Source organism: Sus scrofa, chromosome 1 (assembly GCF_054392235.1).
Source record: "Sus scrofa isolate SSC_HxYL_T2T_F1_AM1 chromosome 1, Sscrofa_HxYL_maternal_Yorkshire_Landrace_v2.0, whole genome shotgun sequence".
Lineage (NCBI taxonomy): Eukaryota > Metazoa > Chordata > Mammalia > Artiodactyla > Suidae > Sus > Sus scrofa.
The window spans coordinates 280310047-280330492 of NC_139383.1; the positions used below are offsets into that span (position 1 = coordinate 280310047).

The window sequence follows — 20446 nt, forward strand, 5'->3', positions numbered from 1 at the left end:
GAGCCATGATGGGAACTCCAAAATCTGCTCTTTTTAACTACTTCCTTCCTGCTATCTGTACCTTTGCCCTCACTTCCCTCTAGTGTTCCTTCCTTATTGAATTTGTTTTCTATTCCTAGCAGTTTTCTATAAGGGTTTATCATCTGGAAGTGAGTCTTTTCTGGATATCTGTTAAATCCTTGAGGACTTAGACTCCTAATAAAATTTGCCCTTCTGTGTCACCTTTTCTGTCCTCACCTATAACTTGCATTTTGAAAAGACAATTTCAGTTATTGGTTTGTTTGTTTTTTTCCCCAGTAATTCTCAGATCTGCTTGTCCTGAGCCCACTTAGAATGGAGTATTCTCCTTTTGGGTATGCAAACATTTGAGAGATTTGGGGGTTCCATGTCCATCAGTGGTCCACTTTCCATCCCTGATGCTTCTGATGTGCAGCTCCATCCTGTCCTGAACTTTGTGTGACTCTCAGCCCATTCACTGGAGTTCAGGGAAAATCTTTATCACCTAGTTTTGTTGAAGAGATTCTTTAAGGATTTTTCCCCCTTTGGTTTCTATATTGATTTTCTGGAAATGTTTTGGGGTAGCTGAAAAACTACATTGATTCCACAGTCTCAATTTGACTAGAATTCTCTCATTTTCTATATTTAATTACTTTATTTGGGATTTATTTTGATGAACATGTGAACTGGGGATCTGACTTAATTTTTTTTCTCTTTTTAAAAAAGCTATTCCACTTTTTGTTATTATAAAAGTTATATGTACATATTGAAGAAAACATACAATATGGATGAGCAAAAGGGAAAAAAGCTAATTATAATCCTTCCACCCAGAGAAAACTATTTTAACATTCTGATCTATAGGCTTCCAGGCATTTTTAAGTTGGCTGACCTTGGGCAAATGACTTAACATCCTTGAGATTCAGCACCATAATCTATGAAACAGATGAAATGACATATTTCATTGAAACTTAAATGCCAACTATTGTAAGGATTACCTTTGTTTTTTGCCACTAAGAAAGAAAAAAAAAATACTGCCAATTAAACTATGACACACAAGCATTTAATTTTAGATTTGTTGATATATAAAAATTTAATCTTAGAATCAGTTGAAAATGGTAATAATGACCTTACAGAACTGTTATAGGGATAAGATGATTTAATGTATATAAAATACAATAAATGATAACTACTATCATTCCGCTATCTAAATATACAGAAATTTTATTTATCTTACTTCCTATTCTTGAACATCTAGATTGTCTTCATTTAAGCTATTATAAACATTAATAATTCATTAATAGGTAAGTGCAGATGACCATAAAATATTAAATCTTAATTCTAGCTGAGAAATGCAAATCAGAACAGCAATGAAATACCATTTGCACTTTTCAGATTAACAGGATTCTTCCACATTAAAGAAAAAATTAGGAAAACCTCAGTACCTGACAATATAGTGTAACTAAATAAATTACAATTCAGTGGTATTCCCAAGCCATAAAAAAAGATGATTTACAGAAGTAAGCAGTTTATGTCAAATGGTAAAGTTCATAATGAAAACACAATTATGTATATCTGTGCACTTAGCAAAAGGAGATACAAGAAGAAACAGAGAGACAAATTAGTAGTAGGAGGCTTTAATTTACTTCTCTAATAAGTTCACAACATTTACATAAAAAGTAATATAAAACACCTAAAAACATAATGAGGTAAATCTAAAATATAATCACACTGACTGATCATTAAAACCAGTGACTGCACATTCCTTTCAAGTGGTCCTAGGGGTTGACCAAATCAACCATATATTAATTCAAAGATAAAACAAGGTAGGAATAGTGAGACAGCATTCTCTGGTCACAGTGCAGTTTAGCTAAAAATTAATAGCAATATTCAAATGTAAAAAAAAATCTGTGTATAAAATTTAACTTTCAAAAAATTTTTGGGCCAAGAAGAAATGAAACTTCAAACTTCAGAGTGTTCAGAAAATAGCGATAGTGAGAATACTAAGTATTAGACCTATGAGTTAGAGATACAGCAGTGGTCAGAGGAAAATTCATAGTCTAAAGTCAGAAGGAATATAAAGAGAAAAAAGATACTAGTGAATCAGAAAAGAGAAAAAGTAACACTACTAACTCCAGATGCTAGTTCTTTTTTTTTGTTTATTTTTTGTTTTGTTTGTTTGTTTTGCTTTTTAGGGCTTCACTCGAGGCATATGGGGGTTCCCAGGCTAGGGGTCCAGTTGAAGCTACAGCCGCTGACCTATGCCACAGCCACAGCAACATCAGATCTGAGCCACATCTGCAGCCTACAACCATAGCTCACAGCAACACCAAATCTTCAACCCACTGAGCCAGGCCAGGTATCAAACCTGCAACCTCATGGTTCCTAGTCAGATTCATTTCCACTGTACCATGACGGGAACTCCTCCAGATGCTAGTTCTTAGGGCAAAAACAATAATATATCAATGGTTTGGTGACCTAATCAAAAAATGAGAAAGTAAAAATACCCAATCATGACAAGCAGAAAATAAATACAAGTAGAAACTTATAAGTATTATAAAAGACATTTTGCTCAACTTTGGGCAAAAAATAACACTAGAAGAAATTGACACTTTTAATTAGGAAAAAATAATTTATCAAAATTGACCCCAGAAGAGAAAGAACTAATAATCAGACCAATTACCATGGAGGAAAAAGAAAATACTGTTAAATATTTATTCACTTTCTTGAAAAATAACCCATCCCAAACAGTTTTACAAAGAAATTCTACCAGTGTTTTAAGGGACAGATAATTCCAGTGCTATTTAAACTGTTTTAGTGCCTAAAAATTTTTAAAAACTGTACAGATTGTTTATGTGGAGCAAAGATTCACAGAGGTACATACACATCCTACATCACATACAGCTATGAATATTGACATAAAGGTCCAAATTAAAATAGCCGCAAAAAATGCAGTGTGCTTCAAGACAAAACTAATATACTATGACCAAGGGTTCACTATAGTAATACAGGAATGGTTCAATATTGTAAAATCTAATAGAATTAATTAAAATCTATTAAAATCAGTATTTAAAAATCTATTACCTATTATGTGAAAGCAAGTATAGTAATAGCTTAATGGTAGAATGAAAGTGGTAGACATATGCTTGTTCACAGTGTAAGGGTCTTTCAACTTTGGTATATGTTTGAAAAATTTCCTAATAAAATGTTGGGAAAATATCTATTAATATAATTCATCATATTAATAGGTCTAAGGAGAAAGATCCTAAGACCATCTCCATGAACACTGAAAGGCATTTGACAGAATCCAATATCTACTCTTAATTTTTCAAACATTTAATAAAATAGGAAAGAGATAGTTATTTCTTTAACGTATTAAGTAGACTCATTTAACCCATAAGCCAGCATTATGCTTAATGGGAAAAACACTAAAAGCATTCCCATTAAAGTCAGGATAAAACAAAAATGTTCAATATCATTTTGGACTATTATTTAGCATTGTTCTGGAAGAAGTAACGAATGTAATTAAAGAAAGATATTAGAGGTATGAAAATAAGAAAATGGGATATTAAATTATCTTTATTTGCAGATGATGAGATGAGATGATTGCATAGCTATAAAACCCAAGAGACTAAACTGAAAAAACTTAAAATCTATTATAAAATAATGCAATTCAGTAATGTAGTTGGGTACAAAATTTTAAGAAAGAGTGTATATAGACACATACACACACTTCATACTTAAAATACTCAGTGTTTTAACATCATGAGAAATATGTGATTTATATGCGAATACAATTTTTAAATACTGAGGATCACAAATGGTAACTTTAAAAATGGAAAGTTGGGGAGTTCTGTCGTGGCTCAGTTGAAATGAATCTGAGTAGGATCCATGAGGATGCAGGTTCACTCCCTGGCCTTGCTTAGTGGGTTAAGGATCCAGCATTGCTGTGAGCTATGGTGTAGGTTGCTGGCATGGCTTGGATCTGGCGTTGGCATGACCGTGGTGTAGGCCAGCTGCTATAGCTCGGATTCTACCCCTAGCCTGGGAACCTCCATTCAAAATATAGATGGCAGTTCTTGGAGTTCCCGTCATGGCGCAGTGGTTAACGAATCTGACTAGGAACCATGAGGTTGCGGGTTCGACCCCTGGCCTTGCTTAGTGGATTAAGGATCCAGCGTTGCCGTGAGCTGTGGTGTAGGTTGCAGATGGGGCTCGGATCCCATGTTGCTGTGGCTCTGGCGTAGGCCAGCGGCTACAGCTCCAATTAGACCCCTAGCCTGGGAATCTCTGTATGCTGCCGCAGCAGCCCAAGAAATGGCAACAAGACAAAAACAAAAACAAAAACAAACAAACAAATAAAATATAGATGGCAGTTCTTTTAAAATTAGTTTACAGTGTGATGGGATCACACCAAAATGCCCACAGTATTATTTAATGAAACCAGCTGATTTTAAAGTTCAGACAAGGAGTTCCCAGGTGACACAGCAGGTTAAGGTTCTGGTATTGTCACTGCTGCAGCTCAGGTTGCTGCTGTGGCAGGGGTTTGATCCCCAGCCTGGGAACATCTGCATGCTGTGGGGCCAGAAAATAAATAAGTAAATAAATATTTAAAATATTAAAGTTCAGAGAAAAACCAAAATAGGAAACTTTTTTTTTTCCATTTTAGGACTGCATCTGCAGCATATGGAGGTTCCCAGGCTAGGGGTCCAATCAGAGCTGTAGCCGCCGGCCTACACCACAGCCATAGCAATGCCAGATCTGAGCCGTTTCTGTGACCTACACCACACCTCACAGCAATGCCGGATCCTTAACCCACTGAGCACAGCCAGGGGTCGAACCTGCAACCTCATGGTTCCTAGTTGGATTCGTTTCCACTGCGCCACAACGGGAACTCCAGGAAACCAATTTTTTTTTTTAATATTAAGAAATTAGAGGAGGAGTTCCTGTCGTGGCGCAGTGGTTAACGAATCCGGCTAGGAACCATGAGGTTGCGGGTTCGATCCCTAGCCTTGCTCAGTGGGTTAAGGATCCAGCATTGCCGTGAGCTGTGGTGTAGGTTGCACACATGGCTCGGATCCCGAGTTGCCGTGGCTCTGGCACAGGCCAGCAGCTATGGCTCTGATTCGACCCCTAGCCTCGGAACCTCCATATGCTGCAGGAGGTGGCCCTAGAAAAAGCAAAAAGACAAAGGAAAAAGAAAGAAAGAAAGAAAGAAATTAGAGGAAAATAGGGCATCAGATAGTAAAACATGTTTCGAGGCTACAGTAAATACAACATGCAGTGATGGTACTTGCATATATAAAGAAGTCAGTGGTGAAGACTAAAAGTTCAGAATTAGACCCAAACATGTATAGTGATTTAGTGTATAGTAGAGGTGGCATTTCAAATCAGTATGAGAAAGACTGATCATTCGGTAGGATGTCCTAAGATAACTAGATAGTCATCTGGGGAAAAAAAGTTGGATCCCTAGGTTGTACCTTTCACCAAAATAAGTTTCAGATGCATTATAGATTTAAACATAGAAATTGAAACCATAAGGCACAAAATAATGTTTTTAGAATCTTGGAATGGCAAAGGCCTTACTAAGTATGAAAAAAACTCCGAAGCCATAGAAAGACCCATAAATTCAGCTACATTTTTTTTAAAAACCTGTAAGGCAAAAGCACTCAGAATCTAAATCCTGGGAAACTACAAACAGGGTGAGGAGAATTATTTGCAATTCATCACAGAGCCAGGTTCTCTAACGTATAAAGCATCCGTAAAAAAACAGAAAGAGTAAGAACAGCAATCCTATAGGGGAGGATGGCTCTAAAGCTTGCATTCTGAATAGGTGTAATAGGCCTTTAAGAGGGCAAAAATTCTTTCTTGGGGGGTGAAATATCAGATATTACAATGGTTTCTGTCCCTCCAAAGCGCAACTCTAAGGAATACATCTATTCCTTAAAATAATTTCTAAAAATAATTTCCAAAGTAATTAATAAATTAAGGTTTTCTTTGTGGGGTTGATAATGAAAAAGTATTAAGAATGTATATAAACAAATGGTTGACAGAAAAGGAAAATAGATGTTGGTTGATCATATAAAAATATGCTCACATAAAAGTGTACATAAATGTTCAGAGCAGCTTTATTCATAAGAGCCAAATGATTGAAACCGCCCACATGTCCACTAACTGATAAATGAATAAAGAAAATATCCATGTAATGGGATATTTGTCAGACATAAAAAAGGAAGGACGTACTAATACATGCTGCAACACGGATGAACCTTGACAACTCTATGCCACGGGAAAGAAGCTAGTTGCAACTGACCACATGTTATATGATTTTATTTATATTAACTGTCCAGGAAAGTTGCTTAGGGCTATGGGTGATGGGGTGTTTGGAAGATGGTAACTAAAGATACGGGATTTCTTATTGGGGTGATGAAATGTTCTAAAATTCCTTGTGGCAATGGTTGCGCAGCCCTGTAAATACACTTAAAGGTACTTTCATGGGTGAATTTTATGGTATGTGAATTATAACCACTAAATCTGTTATAACCACCAAATTTGTTATTTTTTTAAAAAAAGATCAATAGGGAATTCCCATTGTGTCTTAGCAGGTTAAGAATCTGACTAGTATCCTTGAGGATGCGGGTTCGATCCCTGGCCTTGCTCAGTGGGTTGCAGTGTAGGTCATGGATGCAGCTGGGATCCCATGTTGCTTTGGCTGTGGTGTAGGCTTGCAGCTGCAACTCTGTTTGGATTCTTAGCCTGGGAACTTCCATATGCCTTAGGTACAGCCCTAAAAAAAAAAAAGAAAAAAAAGATCAGTACTAGTAGTTCTTAGTCTTTCTTTGGAATGGGCCACTTCACGGTCTCTCGATCTCTTAAAAGCTGTGCATGTGTGAAAAAAATCACACATGCAAAAAATTTGCATTTAGTTTCAGTGAGTTTAAGGACCCCCTAAATGCCCTAGGAGTTTGTATAACTCAGATCAAGAACTTCTGCTATGAAATATCTAGTAATATGGAAATATACTTCTTAATTATTGTTAAGTTATATAATGTGAGTTTGTAAAGATAGAATGATTAGAATGGGTTCATATCTGTGGTGTGTATGCAGGTGTGCATTGAAGAGAATTAACATCTGCACAATATCAGCTCTTCCCATTCTGGAACATTTTTCATTTATTCAAGTCTCCTTTTATGTAAAATTTTATAGTTCTCTTCATGTGTCTGCACATTTTTTTTGGTTACTAAAAATTTGTGTTGCTTTTTAAAATTGTATTTTTATTCCAGTATTGCTTTACAAATTTTTATTGCTGCCATTTATTTTATAAGCTGCCGCCTTAATAGCTTTATTCATTTTTTGACGTCTCCATTTTCCAAAATGGAAATATCATTATTGTTTTCCGAATACAAAAGTAATACATGTTCATCATTTAAAATTCAGTTTTGGAGTTCCCCGGTTGCTCAGCGTTGTCACTGCTGTGGCTCAGGTCACTGCTGTGGCATGGGTTTGATCCCTGGCTCGCCTTGCCGTGGGCACAGCCAAAAAGGTATTCAAACAATTTAAAAGATTAGAAACTGAAAGTGCTTCAGTAGCACTACCCCTGGGGGTAACCACTGTTTCTCGGTTCTGGGATCTTTCAATTAATTTTTTCAGAGGTCTAAGTGTTTTTCGGTTAATTAGTTGGAATTTCCCAGATAGAAAAAATCATGTCATCTTTAATTAATATGTGACAAGGATAATATTTCGAGGATATCAAACCAATGCATTTTCTTTAAAAGAAGAATCTTAATTAGGAGATATTTCAAATACACAAAAAATGCAGAAAATGACATAAAGGATATCCATTTTATCATCATCGGTTTTGGAGTCCTAGCCATTCTTTTCTTACCCTCCTTCCCCCAAGGGCGTCACTATCAGTATGTCCGTGGTCATTTTTCCCATATGTTTACAACATAAGTATATATCCACAAATAATATACAGAATTCTTTGGGGTATTTTAAGTCTATATGAATAGTAGCATACTCTCCTGTCTTTCTAAAGCCTGCCTTTGAGATTTATTCATGTTGATGCATGTAGGTCTAGGTTATTCATTTTATCTGCCCCCTAGTATTTCATTGCATGAATATTTTTCCATTCCCCTTCTAAGGTACAGTTAGTTAACTTGTTTCCATTTTTAAACTATTACATGTAGTACATGACAAACATTATCCACCTGTTCTTAGACACATAGGAAAATAATTTATCTAGGGTAGCTACTTGGAAACAGAATTGCTGAGTCACAAGGTATGTGCACCTTTAACTCGACCAGGTCCAGCATTATCAAAATATCTCCAATGTGACTGGACCAGTTTACACTCCCAGCAGGACTGGGTAAGAGTGCTTGTTTCCTTGCATCCTCTTCATCACTAGGTATTATCTGATTTTTAATCTTGACCGCTTGATGGATGTGGAATGGATTTCATTGTTGCCTTAATTGCATTTTCCCAGTTACCTGTGAGATTGCAGAGCTTTTCTCATACTTATCTATGTACTTAATTGGATTTCCTCTTGGAATTGGTGTTTCCTAGCCTTTGCCCATTTCCCCATTTTCCCCTCATTGATTTGTAAAGCTTCATTATGTATTGTGGACACTACTATTTTGTTGCAAATAGTTTCTCCTAGACAGTGGTTGGTCTTTCACTTTATTTTGGTATCTTTTATTGTGTACAAATATTTGTAGACACTGAAATTGAAATTTTCGTCATGGTTAGCCCTTTTTCTGTCTTGCTTAAGAAATCCTTCCTATCCCAATGTCATATACACATGTTCTCATATTTATTTCTAAAGTTTCAAGATTTTGCAACTTATAATTACTCTTTAATCCACCTGGAATTTATTTTTCATATGATATGAGGAAGGGATCTAATTTTATCATTTCCTCATATAAATATCAAGTCATCCCGGCATTGTTTTTCCTCTTTATTTTAGAAAATTTCAAACATAAAAACCATACAGAGACTAGGATAATAAACCTCATGTACTCATCACTCAGTTTCAAAAATAATCTAATCAGGAGTTCCTGTTGTGGTTCAGTGGAAACAAACCCTAGCCATGAGGATGCGGGTTCCAGCCCTGGCCCCGCTCAGTGGGTTGGGGATCCAGTGTTGCCATGAGCTGTGATGTAGGTCGCAGACACAGACACAGCTCAAATCTGGCCTGGCTGTGGCTGTAGCGTAGGCTGGCAGCTGCAGCTCTGATTCGACCCCTAGCCTGGATTTGACCCCTTCTGTAGGACTCAGGTATGGCCCTAGGAAAAAAAAAAAAAAAAAGAAAAATTCTAATCATGGCCGATTTTGTTTCTTCCATACCTTCAGTGTTCTTTCTTATAAATTCTTTTGAAGTAAAGCCAGACATCATGTAATTTCATCTGTAAATATTTAAGCATGAATTTTTAAAAGATCAGGTCTCTTTTTAACCTCAATAAAACATCATGTCTAAAAAAAAAAACAAAAACAAAAAAACTTCAGTAATTCCTCAACATCAATTAGCAAATTTCTACAAATTACATGAGAGTTTTCTCTTTGCAGTTGAGTCAGGATCCAAATAAAGTCCCTAATGTTACCATTAGTTGAATGTTTCTTTACTCAATGTATGAGTATATCCTTCCTCTTTTTTCCCCCCTCCTTAAAATTTATTTATTAAGGAAACTAGACTTGGCTCTATACAGATTCCCACATTCTGGGTGTTTCTGATTGCGTCTTCATAGTATCATTTACCACGTCTCTCTACCCCCCGTGTTTCCTGTAAATAGTCTAGAGACTTGATCAGGTTCAGGCTTGACAGTTGGCAGGAGTATTTCATATCGGGTTTTTGTACTTTCATTAGTAGGTACATAACGTCTAACCTCATATTTTGTGGATGTTAACAACCACTGATGTGTTTAGATCTATTGTTTCATCAGGGCTTGAAAAACAGCAGTATTCTAATTCCAAACTCCTTTTTCATTTATTATCGCCTCATTTATTAAACAGTCCATCCTTTGGCCCTTCATCTGTTCCAGTTCTTTCTATGTGTGGGTCAGTTTCCAGGTTCTCTTTTCTGTGTTTTGATCTGTTTGTCTGTCATGGCACTGATGCCACATTCTTTAAATTATTCCCGCTTCATGAGAAGTGTGCATATCTAGTAGGAGAATCCATCACTGAATACATCGGCTGACACACACACAACAAAAGAAAAGAGCTGTCCTTGACCCTTTATGGTTCCATGTATATATTTTGGAATGAGCTTATCAAGTTCCCTGAAAAACTTTCCTTGTTTGGAATGACATTACCTCAAATTTATACATAAAGTTAGGAATAATTTTCATCGTTATGATGCTGAGTTTTCACATCCACTAACATGACTTATCTCTTTATTTAGGCTTTTTATATCCTTCAATGAATTTTTATATGTTTTAATGTTCTTGCACATCTTACAGATTTTGTTATTTTGGGAGAATTCCCGTCCTGGTGCAGCAGAAACGAATCCAACGAATCCCTTGCTCAATGGGTTAAGGATCCGGTGTTGTCATGAGCAGTGGTGTAGGTCACAGACTCGGCTCGGATCTGGTGTTGCTGTGGCTGTGGCACAGGCCAGCAGCTGTATCTCCGATTAGATCCCTAGCCTAGGAACCTCCATATGCCGTGAATGTAGCCCTAAAAAGCAAAAAAAATAAAAAATAAAAAGATTTTGTTATTTCAAATGGCATCTTTTTAAAAGATTACATCTTCTATCTATTTGTTCTTGGTTATAGGAATGCAATCAATTTCAATGTATGGAATTCGTATTTTTCAGGCTGTTATTCTGATGATTTGTTGCTATTTTCGTGGAATTTTTTCAGATGTATGTAATGATTCTTAAAATCTGGGAATAGTGACAGTTCTTTCATTTTTAATGTTATGTCTTCTCTCTCTGTCTTTTTTCTTTTCTTTTTCTTTTTTCTTTTTTTTTTTTAGAGCCACACTTGTGGCATATGGGAGTAACCAGGCTAGGGGTCAAATCAAAGCTGCAGCTACCGGCCTATGCCACAGCAACGCAGGATCCAACCTGAGCCGCATCTGTTACCTGCGCCATAGCTTACAGCAATGCCGGATCCTTAACCCATTGAGCAAGGCCAGGGATCGAACCTGCCTCCTCATGGATACTCATCGGGTTCTTAACCTACTGAGCCACAGCAGGAACTCCTTTTTTCTCTCATTAACTGTATGTGTCTAGCACCATATTGATAGGGGTGATAGCAGTTATTTTTTTAGTTGTTTCTGAATTTAATAGAAATGCTTTTGACTATTCAGCAGGAATTACTATGTTCTATTGTAACTTTTCTTTGGGGGCGCTTTATTGGAATAAAATTGACATGTTAACATTGTGTAAGTTTAAGGTTACAATGTGACAATTTGAAGCATATATATGTACTACAAAACGGTTGTTAATGGTAAGGTTACTTAACATACCCTTCACTTTCCATAATCACCATTTCTGTTGTTGTCACGGTGGTGATAATGAGAACATTTAAGATCGACTCTCTTAGCAGCTTCCTTCCAAGTATACGGTATGGTATCCTTAACTATGATTGATCACCATGTTGCACATTTGATTCCCAGATCTTACTCATCTTAGAGCTAGAAGTTTGTACCCTTTGACCAATAAATACCCCTTCTCTGTTCTCTAGATAACTTTTCTTAACTTAGCATTCAGCTTTATCGCATGTTCTTCTCCACATTTGTTGAGATGATAGTATAGTTTTTTTTTTTTCTTTTAAGATATCACTGGGCTAATTACCTTAATATTTTTTAAATGCTAAACTATTCAAATAATTTCAGGTAATCTCTACGTGTTATAATGTTTTGCCTTGTTTTTCACTCACTAATCAGTTATTTTATTGAGGGTTTTTGCATCTATGCCCATAAATAAGACTGTCTTATGGCCTGTAATTCTTTGAGCCTATTTGTCTGTTTTGGTATTAGGGATGTACCAGGAGCTTTCTCTCTTTATCTGTTCACTAGAGTATGTTGTAAAGAATTAAGCTTTGCTATTTCTTGAAGTTTTGATAACTCCTGCTTATAGAATCATCATTTTGTTTTGTTTTTGTGGGTAGAATCTAAAATATTGTAAGATTTTATTAGTAATTAAAGATTAGCTCAAGTTTATTCTCTCTTCCTGGATCAGTTTTATAAATTCAACTTATCTATGAAATCCTTCAATTTTTAAATTTATTGTTGTAAAATTCTTTGTAGTATCTTTCAGTGATTCGTTATGTTTGAAGTTTCTCCCTCTTTTCATTCTTTATTTGTGACTTCTTTTTTCTGATAAATTATTGCTAGAAGTTTGCCTGTTTTATTAAATTTTGCAAAAGATCTACTTTAGGGTCTTTTTTATTTCATTGTTATCAGAGTATATGGTGTCATAATACTGGAGTTTCCAAGACTATTCTGATCTAGTACTTGGTTATTTTTATAATTATTTCATAGATTCTTGAAAAGATTGATTATTCTCTAAAATTTGAGTGCAGGGTTCTAAACAGCTTTATAAGTTCGTAGTTGTTAACTGTGTTGTTCAAATCTTCTTTATCTTTACTAATTTTATTTTTCAATCTGCTTAACATATAAATAAGAGAGTACACTAATCTCCCTCCTTGATCGTGGATATGTCTATGGTTTCAATAGCATTTTGCTTTGTATATTTTGAGGTTTTTAGCTGCACACAGGTTTAGGATACTTACATCTTCTTGGTTGATTGTTTCTTATCATTATGCAACATCGCTCTTTATCTCTATCAGTGCTTTTGCCTCAAAATCTGCTTTGCCACGGAGTTCCCGTCGTGGCTCAGTGGTTAACGAATCCGACTAGGAACTATGAGGTTGCAGGTTCAGTCCCTGCCCTTGCTCAGTGGGTTAAGGATCCGGCGTTGCCATGAGCTGTGGTGTAGGTTGCAGATGTGGCTCGGATCCCACATTGCTGTGGCTCTAGCGTAGGCCGGCGGCTGCAGCTCCAATTCAACCCCTAGCCTGGGAACCTCCATATGCCACGGGAGTGGCCCAAGAAATGGCAAAAAGACAAAAGATCTTAATATAGCTACACCAGCTTTAAAAATTTTTTTTGATTAAATTTTTTTTGACATAACTGTTAAATGCTAAGGTTAGTCCACTTATGTTTATATTGGTTTTTTTGTTATTTTGTTTGTTTGTTCGTTTGTTTTCTTTTTTGGCCTTGCCTTTGATATATGGAACTTCCTGGGCCAGGGAATGCATCTGAGCTGCAGCTGCAACCTACACCACAGCTGCAGTAACACCAGATCCTTAACCCATTGTGTTGGGCTGGGAATCAAAGCTGTGCTGTCTTAGAGACAATGCCAGATCCTTAACCCACTGTGCCAAGGCAGAAACTCCCATTTATGTTTGCTTAGAATACTAACATATATTTCTACCGTCTTATTTCATGCTGTTTGCCATACTTTTTCCTTATCCTTTTTCCCCTATTTTCTGTCTTCTGTTTGATTGGTGAGCTTTCTTTATTCCCTCCCCTCTTTTCTTGTCTCAGTGGTTTTGAACATGATTTCCCTGCTTTCAGAAGGCACGCTTCAGGTTTTGTAATGCATGCTTGAATTACCGAAATCTGAAGTTAGTGAGTATCTATACCCTTGTCCCAAACTGTTCAGGGATCTGATAACCACTCCCTCCCACAAGGTCCCTGTTATTCTTATCTAAAAATTTAATTCCACTCTGTTTTTCTTTTTTCATTGTAAGTGAAAGCTAAAACAGATTTATTCTGTAATCTAAAGTGGATTGTATATTACTACCCAACTAATTTTTTGTTGAAGTATAGCTGACTAATTCCACATTGTTTTAAGTATTCTACAAATTAGTTTTCTATTTAATATCTAGTCTGCTCACCTCAGGGCTACTGAACTTCAGTTTGTACAGCCCTGGCTTTTGATAATATTTCTGTTTCTCACAACCTGTGTTTTCATTTATGAATATTTGTGTGTTATGTGTGGGGGGAGAAAGAATAGGTTTGTATTTTGAAATGTTGTGGAATATTTAATATAGGATTTCTGGGAAGATTCTACGTGGTAGCAGAAAGGGGAACCTCATCATCTCAGTTTGCCCTATTGAATGGCATTTTCATACATATCAATTTAGAGAAAACATAGTTTGTATTTCTATGGATTTTTTTAACATATAGAATATCATATTGTATATACTATACTGTATCTTTCTTTTTTCTGTGAGTTATAAGCATCTTTTCCATCCATATCTATACATCATACTGATTCGTTTTAATTACTGTGGTGTATGCATAGTATGGATTTAATAGAGTTTATTCAACCACATTCTGTTTGCTGGACACTTAGATTATTCCCAGGTTTTGCTTCTATAGGGAATGATGCAGTCAAAGTCACGTGCAAGCCCTCTTGGGGTGCGTGCCAGTGTTTCTCCAAGATAGAAGCAAAGATGTGGAATTGTCATGTTATAGGGGGTTCATTTGTTCTTTTTGGTCCTGCCCCCAAAGCCCTTCAAAGCAGGAGTGGCATTTTATATACATCTTCATATACATTTTCTATGCCTCTCATGACGTATGAATCTATTACCCCTATCCTGCCAACATTCCTTATATTCTAACTTGAAAAAAATTTGCTAAACCAGTGAGTGAAAACAGTATCTCTTCCTTTTACTTTGCTCTTAGTCCCCAATTATTGGCGAAGTGAAACATCTTTTTAAATATGATTACTGCCCATTTGCACTTCCTCTTCCGTGAATTGCCTGTTCATATCCTTTGCCCGTTTTCTATTAGATTGTTCATTTTTTTTCTTATCGACTCGTAAGAATTCTCTATTCATTCTTGATCCTCATCCTTGATCTTAATCAGATTGTTAGTATTTTTAACACATTTAGCAGGTTTCAGAAATAGTGTTATCTGTCACACAGAATTTTGCCTTATCATGTGTCACATGTATTAACCTTTGCATTTATAGCTTTTCGATTTGTGTTTTATCTAAGAAGCAGACCACACCCAAAGTCGATAATACAGTTTCCTTTATTTCTTCTAACACAGTTGTTTTGTGTTTTGCTTCTAGCGCTTTAATCCATTGGAACTTCTTCCTTGTGGACAGTGTGAGGTAAGGATCTAATTTTATTTTTTCCGAATGGGAGGTAGTTTTCTCAATATCACTTACTGAGTGGTACATAATTTCTTCATGTATTTGATGTACCGTATTCGGTTAATAAACCAATGGAGAGAATATATCTGAATTCTTTACTCAGTTCTATTATTTATTGATTGAATTATCTTTTCCTATATCAGTATCATGCCACTTTCATTTCTTTCATTTTACGGAGTTACGAATCTTATAGAAAAAAACAGATTATGTTTAATATTTATCTGGTCAAGTCACATACATTTGCTCTTCCCTTTTAACTTTAGAATCATCTTCTAAAATTCCATGAAAATCCTATTGAGTTGCAATTGATATTACATTGACTTTAAAGATTGTTTGAAAGAGAATTTCTTTTCTTCCAAAAGCTCTGAGCTTTTTGCTTGTTCAAGCTTTTGTTATAAACTTTTGATTTTATTGCACTTAAGTGAGAAAACATAGCCTTCCAATAATACGTATTTACTGAATACCTGTGTCATAGCAGCTACCATGCGAGGCACTGAAGATCAATGGTGACAAAATATATTCTCTGCCCTCATGTGGCTTAAACTTCCTACTTTTTGAAAGGTGTTGACACTTCCTTTGTGGGCTGGAAAAATGCTTTATTTTTTGAAAATGCTAAGTGGAATGTGCTAAGATTATATATTCCATGTAAGTAGATTATATATTTTGAAATATAATCTAGTAAATAACCTTATTAATGAAATTATTCATATCTTCCATGTTTTTATTTCTTTTTCCCTAGTTGATTTGACAAAGACAAAGCAATGCAATAATATTAAGGTATCCTATTAAGACGGTGATTTTGCCAAATTCATCTTGGTATTTCTAATTGCTTTTGCTTTGTATATTGCTTTTGTAAAAATACCATTTATTAGATTTTTTAATAAAGAAAATGTTAAAGAATATCCCATAATCCCACCATCAACATAATCCTTAACAATTCCCAAAACACACACACACACACACACACACACACACACACACACACACACGCACACATAGTTCAGAAATTCAGATTATACAGAAAACAAAAACTCGGTCTTCCTGCTTCATTATCCCTCTCCCCAAAGGTAGCCACTGTTAAACCAATTTGGTAAATTTTGCTGAGATCATCTTCTTTCCCTCCAGCACTGTTCACAGAACCTTGTGTTTCTGGATCACCAGTAAAAAACTGAACGTGAGCCCTCTCCAATGACACAGCCCCCACGGTGTCTTAGATTAGGTGTTTTCAGAGCAATGCCCCAGCTTCTGTTGTCAGTGCTTCTTGCTTGGCAACTGCTTAGGCCTAAAAAATCCTGCCTTCTAGAGGGTGCCTCTCAGACATTGAACTGTACTCGGATCCCTAGAGACACTGATAAAAAGCAGATTCTGACTCAGTGGGTCTAGGAGAAGCCCTGAGACTCTCCATTTATAGTAAGCTCCCAGATCATACCCAGGCTGCTGGTTCACGGCCCAAAATATGAGTAGCAAGACCCTCTTTAAACTTGGCGACACTTTGGAAGCGCCTAGGGAGTTTTATAAAATGTAGATGGCTGGGTTTCCCCCCCACCGCCCCCAGAAATTCTGATTTAATTGGTTGGGTTGCCGTCTATACGTGGGGCACTTGAAAAGCTCTCCAGGTAATTCTGATATGCAGCAAAGTGTGAACCACTGTTCTGGAGAAGCTTTCTTCCTCTCTGCACACTTTGCTTTTCCTGCAAAATTGCTCTCAGTGGACTCCTGAGCTGAAGCTGTGGTTGAAGCTTCTGTAACCTGTTCCCCTACGGTCCTGGTGAGATCCAGAATCTCTACCACATGCTTTTCGGGGCATAGCCTTCTCTTTGGAATGTTCCAGGGCCCGAGGAGACTTTTTATCTTTTTCTACAATTGTGGAGTCTGTCCCTGTGGTTTCGTATGCCCCATGCTTTCTCCTTTCAGGAAGGCACTGTTTTTGTCTCATGGTGTCTCCCAGAGTGACAGAGAATGAAGTCAGAAAGGTCTAGCTATGCTAAAAGCATCTATTAAGCAAACAAATCTTGCCCGTCTTCACTTCCTAAATTGGGTGATCCTGCCCAGGAGATGTTCTCCATCAACCACCGTCTAACCCAGGCCTGCCTCCAGGTTTCATTGTCCTGCCTGGCTCCGCTTCCATCTGTCTTATCTCTGTAGCACCTTCCCTTAGAAAAAGTGGTTCTCAGCCTCAGGTCCCTGGGAAGCAGCCTCTGCATCACCTGGGAATAATTGGTTAAATTAAAAATTCTCAGGAGTTCCCGTTGTGGCTCAGCAGTAACGAACCCCAACTAGTTTCCGTGAGGATGTGGCTTCAACCCCTGGCCTTGCTCAGTGGGTTAAGGATCTGGTGTTGCGATGAGCTGTGGTGTAGGTCGCAGATGCGGCTTGGCTCCTCTGTGGCTGTGGCATAGCTATGGCTCCGATTGGACCCCTAGCCTGGGAACGTCCATATGCCGCAGGTGTGGCCCTAAAAAGCAAAAAAAATAAAATAAAATAAAATAAAATCTCAAGCATCACTTCTACCCTGAGGGTGGGGCATAGAAACCCATGTTTGATCAAGCCCAGCAAGGGATTCCCATGCCTGCTCAAGTCTGAGACCCCTTCTCTAACACCATCAGTCAGATGGTGACTGATGGATTTGATCTGGAGTGGTGCTCAAGCATCACTATGTTGAAAAGTTTTCCCATGTGATTCTTACGTACAGCCATGACTGAACCACTGCCTTAGAGAGTCCTAAATCCATAGATTTATCCGGCTGTTCTCTCAGGGGCTAGGTAATAACTTGATCGCCTGCTACAATAGTTCTATTACCTTGAAATTCACCTTGTGATGCTTCTGGTGTTTTGTGCTGATTTTCTTCCTCTTCCCTCTCCAATGTGGATGGATTCTCTGTACTCCTTGTTTAGATACCCACCCCCCTCCGCTCAGTGTCTTAAGTGGAGAGGTCCCAGTGGCTCTAGTGATAGATTCTGTGTGTGTGTGTGTGTGTGTGTGTGTGTAAGAAGCCACATCCCAGTGGCCTCTGTGGTTCCCCGAGGGACACTCATTCTAACCTGCCTCTGCGATCTTGCTTCTCTTTCTCTGTCACCATTGCTGGTATAGCAACAGCTAAAATGTGGCCCCTTCTCTAATGCTGTGTTTACCTCCACCTCTTCTGACTTCAAGATCACATTTGCCATCTCATATCCATCCAGTCTGGTCCCAACGTCTTAATCTTTCTCTTCCTCCAGCTCAGTGGAGCTGCTTTTAATTGTTTACTTTCTCCCACTGCTCCTGATCTGATTGTTTGCCTGAGGGATGCTTTTCTCTACATACCTTGATTTTTCAGACAGCTTAATTCTTGGATATAGAGCCTTCTGAGAACAGGCTTCTTTAACTCCTTCCATGGGTTTTGGGTTTGCGGTAAGCTTATTGAGTTGTTCCTCTGCGAACCTAAAAAATAGTACCTCTCTTCATTACAGATTCCCTTTTTGTTTGTACATTAATAAAATATGCTGTTCTTCTGAGAGTACTCCTTTGATTCAGATCTCTAAGATTCAAGGCCATGATTATTTCAGAACCACCTTTAGACCTCATGGTGGGATGTGTGACCCTTCAGAGCCTATGGGGAAGCCACACAAATGCACAGCTTCCCTTGGCCCTGAATGTGCCATCAGACAACATAAAAGGGCCGGGTGTTTGGCCACCTACCTACACTGTCTGTCAGAGTCTCCTACCAACAGTAGGCCAACACACGTACATTTGTGTAGCACGAACAGAACTTGGCTATGGGATAAAGTTTATGTAAAAAAAAAAACAAAACAAAACAGTAAAAGCCAAAGGTAATTGTTCTTCCCCTTAACCATCTAAAGGGTCACCATGGTAGGCTGACTAGTGCCCTCCCAAGATGTCCATGTCTTGGTCTCCAGAACCTGTGACTGTGTTACCTTACGTGGTCAAAGGGACATTGCAGGTGTGCTAAGTGAAGGACCTGGAAACAGGGAGATGAAACTTGATTATCCTCAGTGGTCCCTAAAGGCAGTCCCAAGGGTCCTTATAAGGAGGGAGTTCAGGGTGAAGAAATGTTGATGTAACAACAGAAGCAGAGAGAGATTGGAGGATGCTGTAATGCTGGCTTTGAAGGTGGAGGAAGGGGTCATGAGCCAAGGAGTAGAGAGGGCTCCTAGAAGCCTGAGTTTCCCCCTCTCAAGAGACAGCTTTCAACTTTTGGCAATCTTATCTGATCTTTGCCTTTTTATTTTGAAGCAGCTGTCTATGCTGCTAGTTCCATATTGTTGAAGAAAAATCTCTTGACTTTCCTCCATCATACCACACAGTTAGTCTTCCTCCTCCCATCCTTCTAACATAGTACTATTAATACATTCTTTTCTTGTACAACTTTTGTTTTTCCCAGAGTTAGTGATTGCTTTGTTTTTTGGATTTGCCTAGTTTTCTGTGATTCTTTACTACTTCAGCCTCAAACTTGCCAATGCACTATAAAATTAAAAAGCCCTCCCAGTATGGTCAGATTTATCAGGTAATCTAACCTTTGTTTGTTTGTTTTCCCTCCTATGCCATTCCATATTCCTACCATAATCCAGGGTCACTTTTCTCCAGGCCTTCTGGGTGTACAGTACAGCTGCCATCCTGACACATTTCCTTCCTATCATCCCAGGTTTTCCCTTTGCTTTCTCTTGGACCTCATTTCCTGTATCCCATGCTCTCATCTCTCTTGATTTTCTCCCTAATTTAGCTGTAGGATGTCTTCTAATAGCATCTTGGAGGGAAATGCAAAGAAGCTAGTATTTTTTTAAAATCTGGCATGTCTGAAAATGGATTTATTCTTCTTTCACAGTTAATTGTTACCTAGGTGAGATTCAGAATTCTCTGTTGGAAATTATTTTCCCTTGTAATTTGTACATCTTTGTCCCATGTCTTCTAAGCCTCCAGAGTTTCTTATTGGGAAGTTCAATACTATTCTGGTTCCCAATTCTTTGTGTACCATACTCTTCATTTCTGAAAGTTACTAGACCTCTCTTTATTTTGGGTTTTCTAAAATTTCACATTAACATGCCTAGTTCTGAGTCTTTTTTATCAGGCTGGCCTGTTCCCTTTGAACCTGGAGATTTATGTCCTTCAATTCTGGGAAGTTTTCTTGTATTATTTCTTTGGTACTGGTCACTTTTCTGTTTCTCTTCCCTTTTTCTCTAATACCTATTAGCATCACTCTGGGCTTCCTGAATTGATTTTATTTCTTCTTTCTGGATCTCTGATTTAGTTGTCTGTTAGATCTCCTGGATTGCTCCTCTAATT

General features: G+C 37.5%; 1 protein-coding gene across 10 annotated transcripts in view; it reads left to right on the plus strand.

The window, feature by feature from the left end:
- The window catches only part of MVB12B (multivesicular body subunit 12B), a 492693-nt gene that overhangs the window by 257255 nt on the left and 214992 nt on the right, over nucleotides 1-20446 (plus strand). For all 10 annotated transcript variants that reach the window (XM_084996616.1, XM_084996598.1, XM_084996539.1 and 7 more), the window contains one exon: nucleotides 15083-15124. Coding sequence is in view for 4 of the 10 variants with exons in the window: in XM_084996539.1 (XP_084852665.1) it covers nucleotides 15083-15124 (42 nt within the window). In the remaining 6 variants the exon portion in view is untranslated. The remainder of the gene's footprint in view (nucleotides 1-15082; nucleotides 15125-20446) is intronic.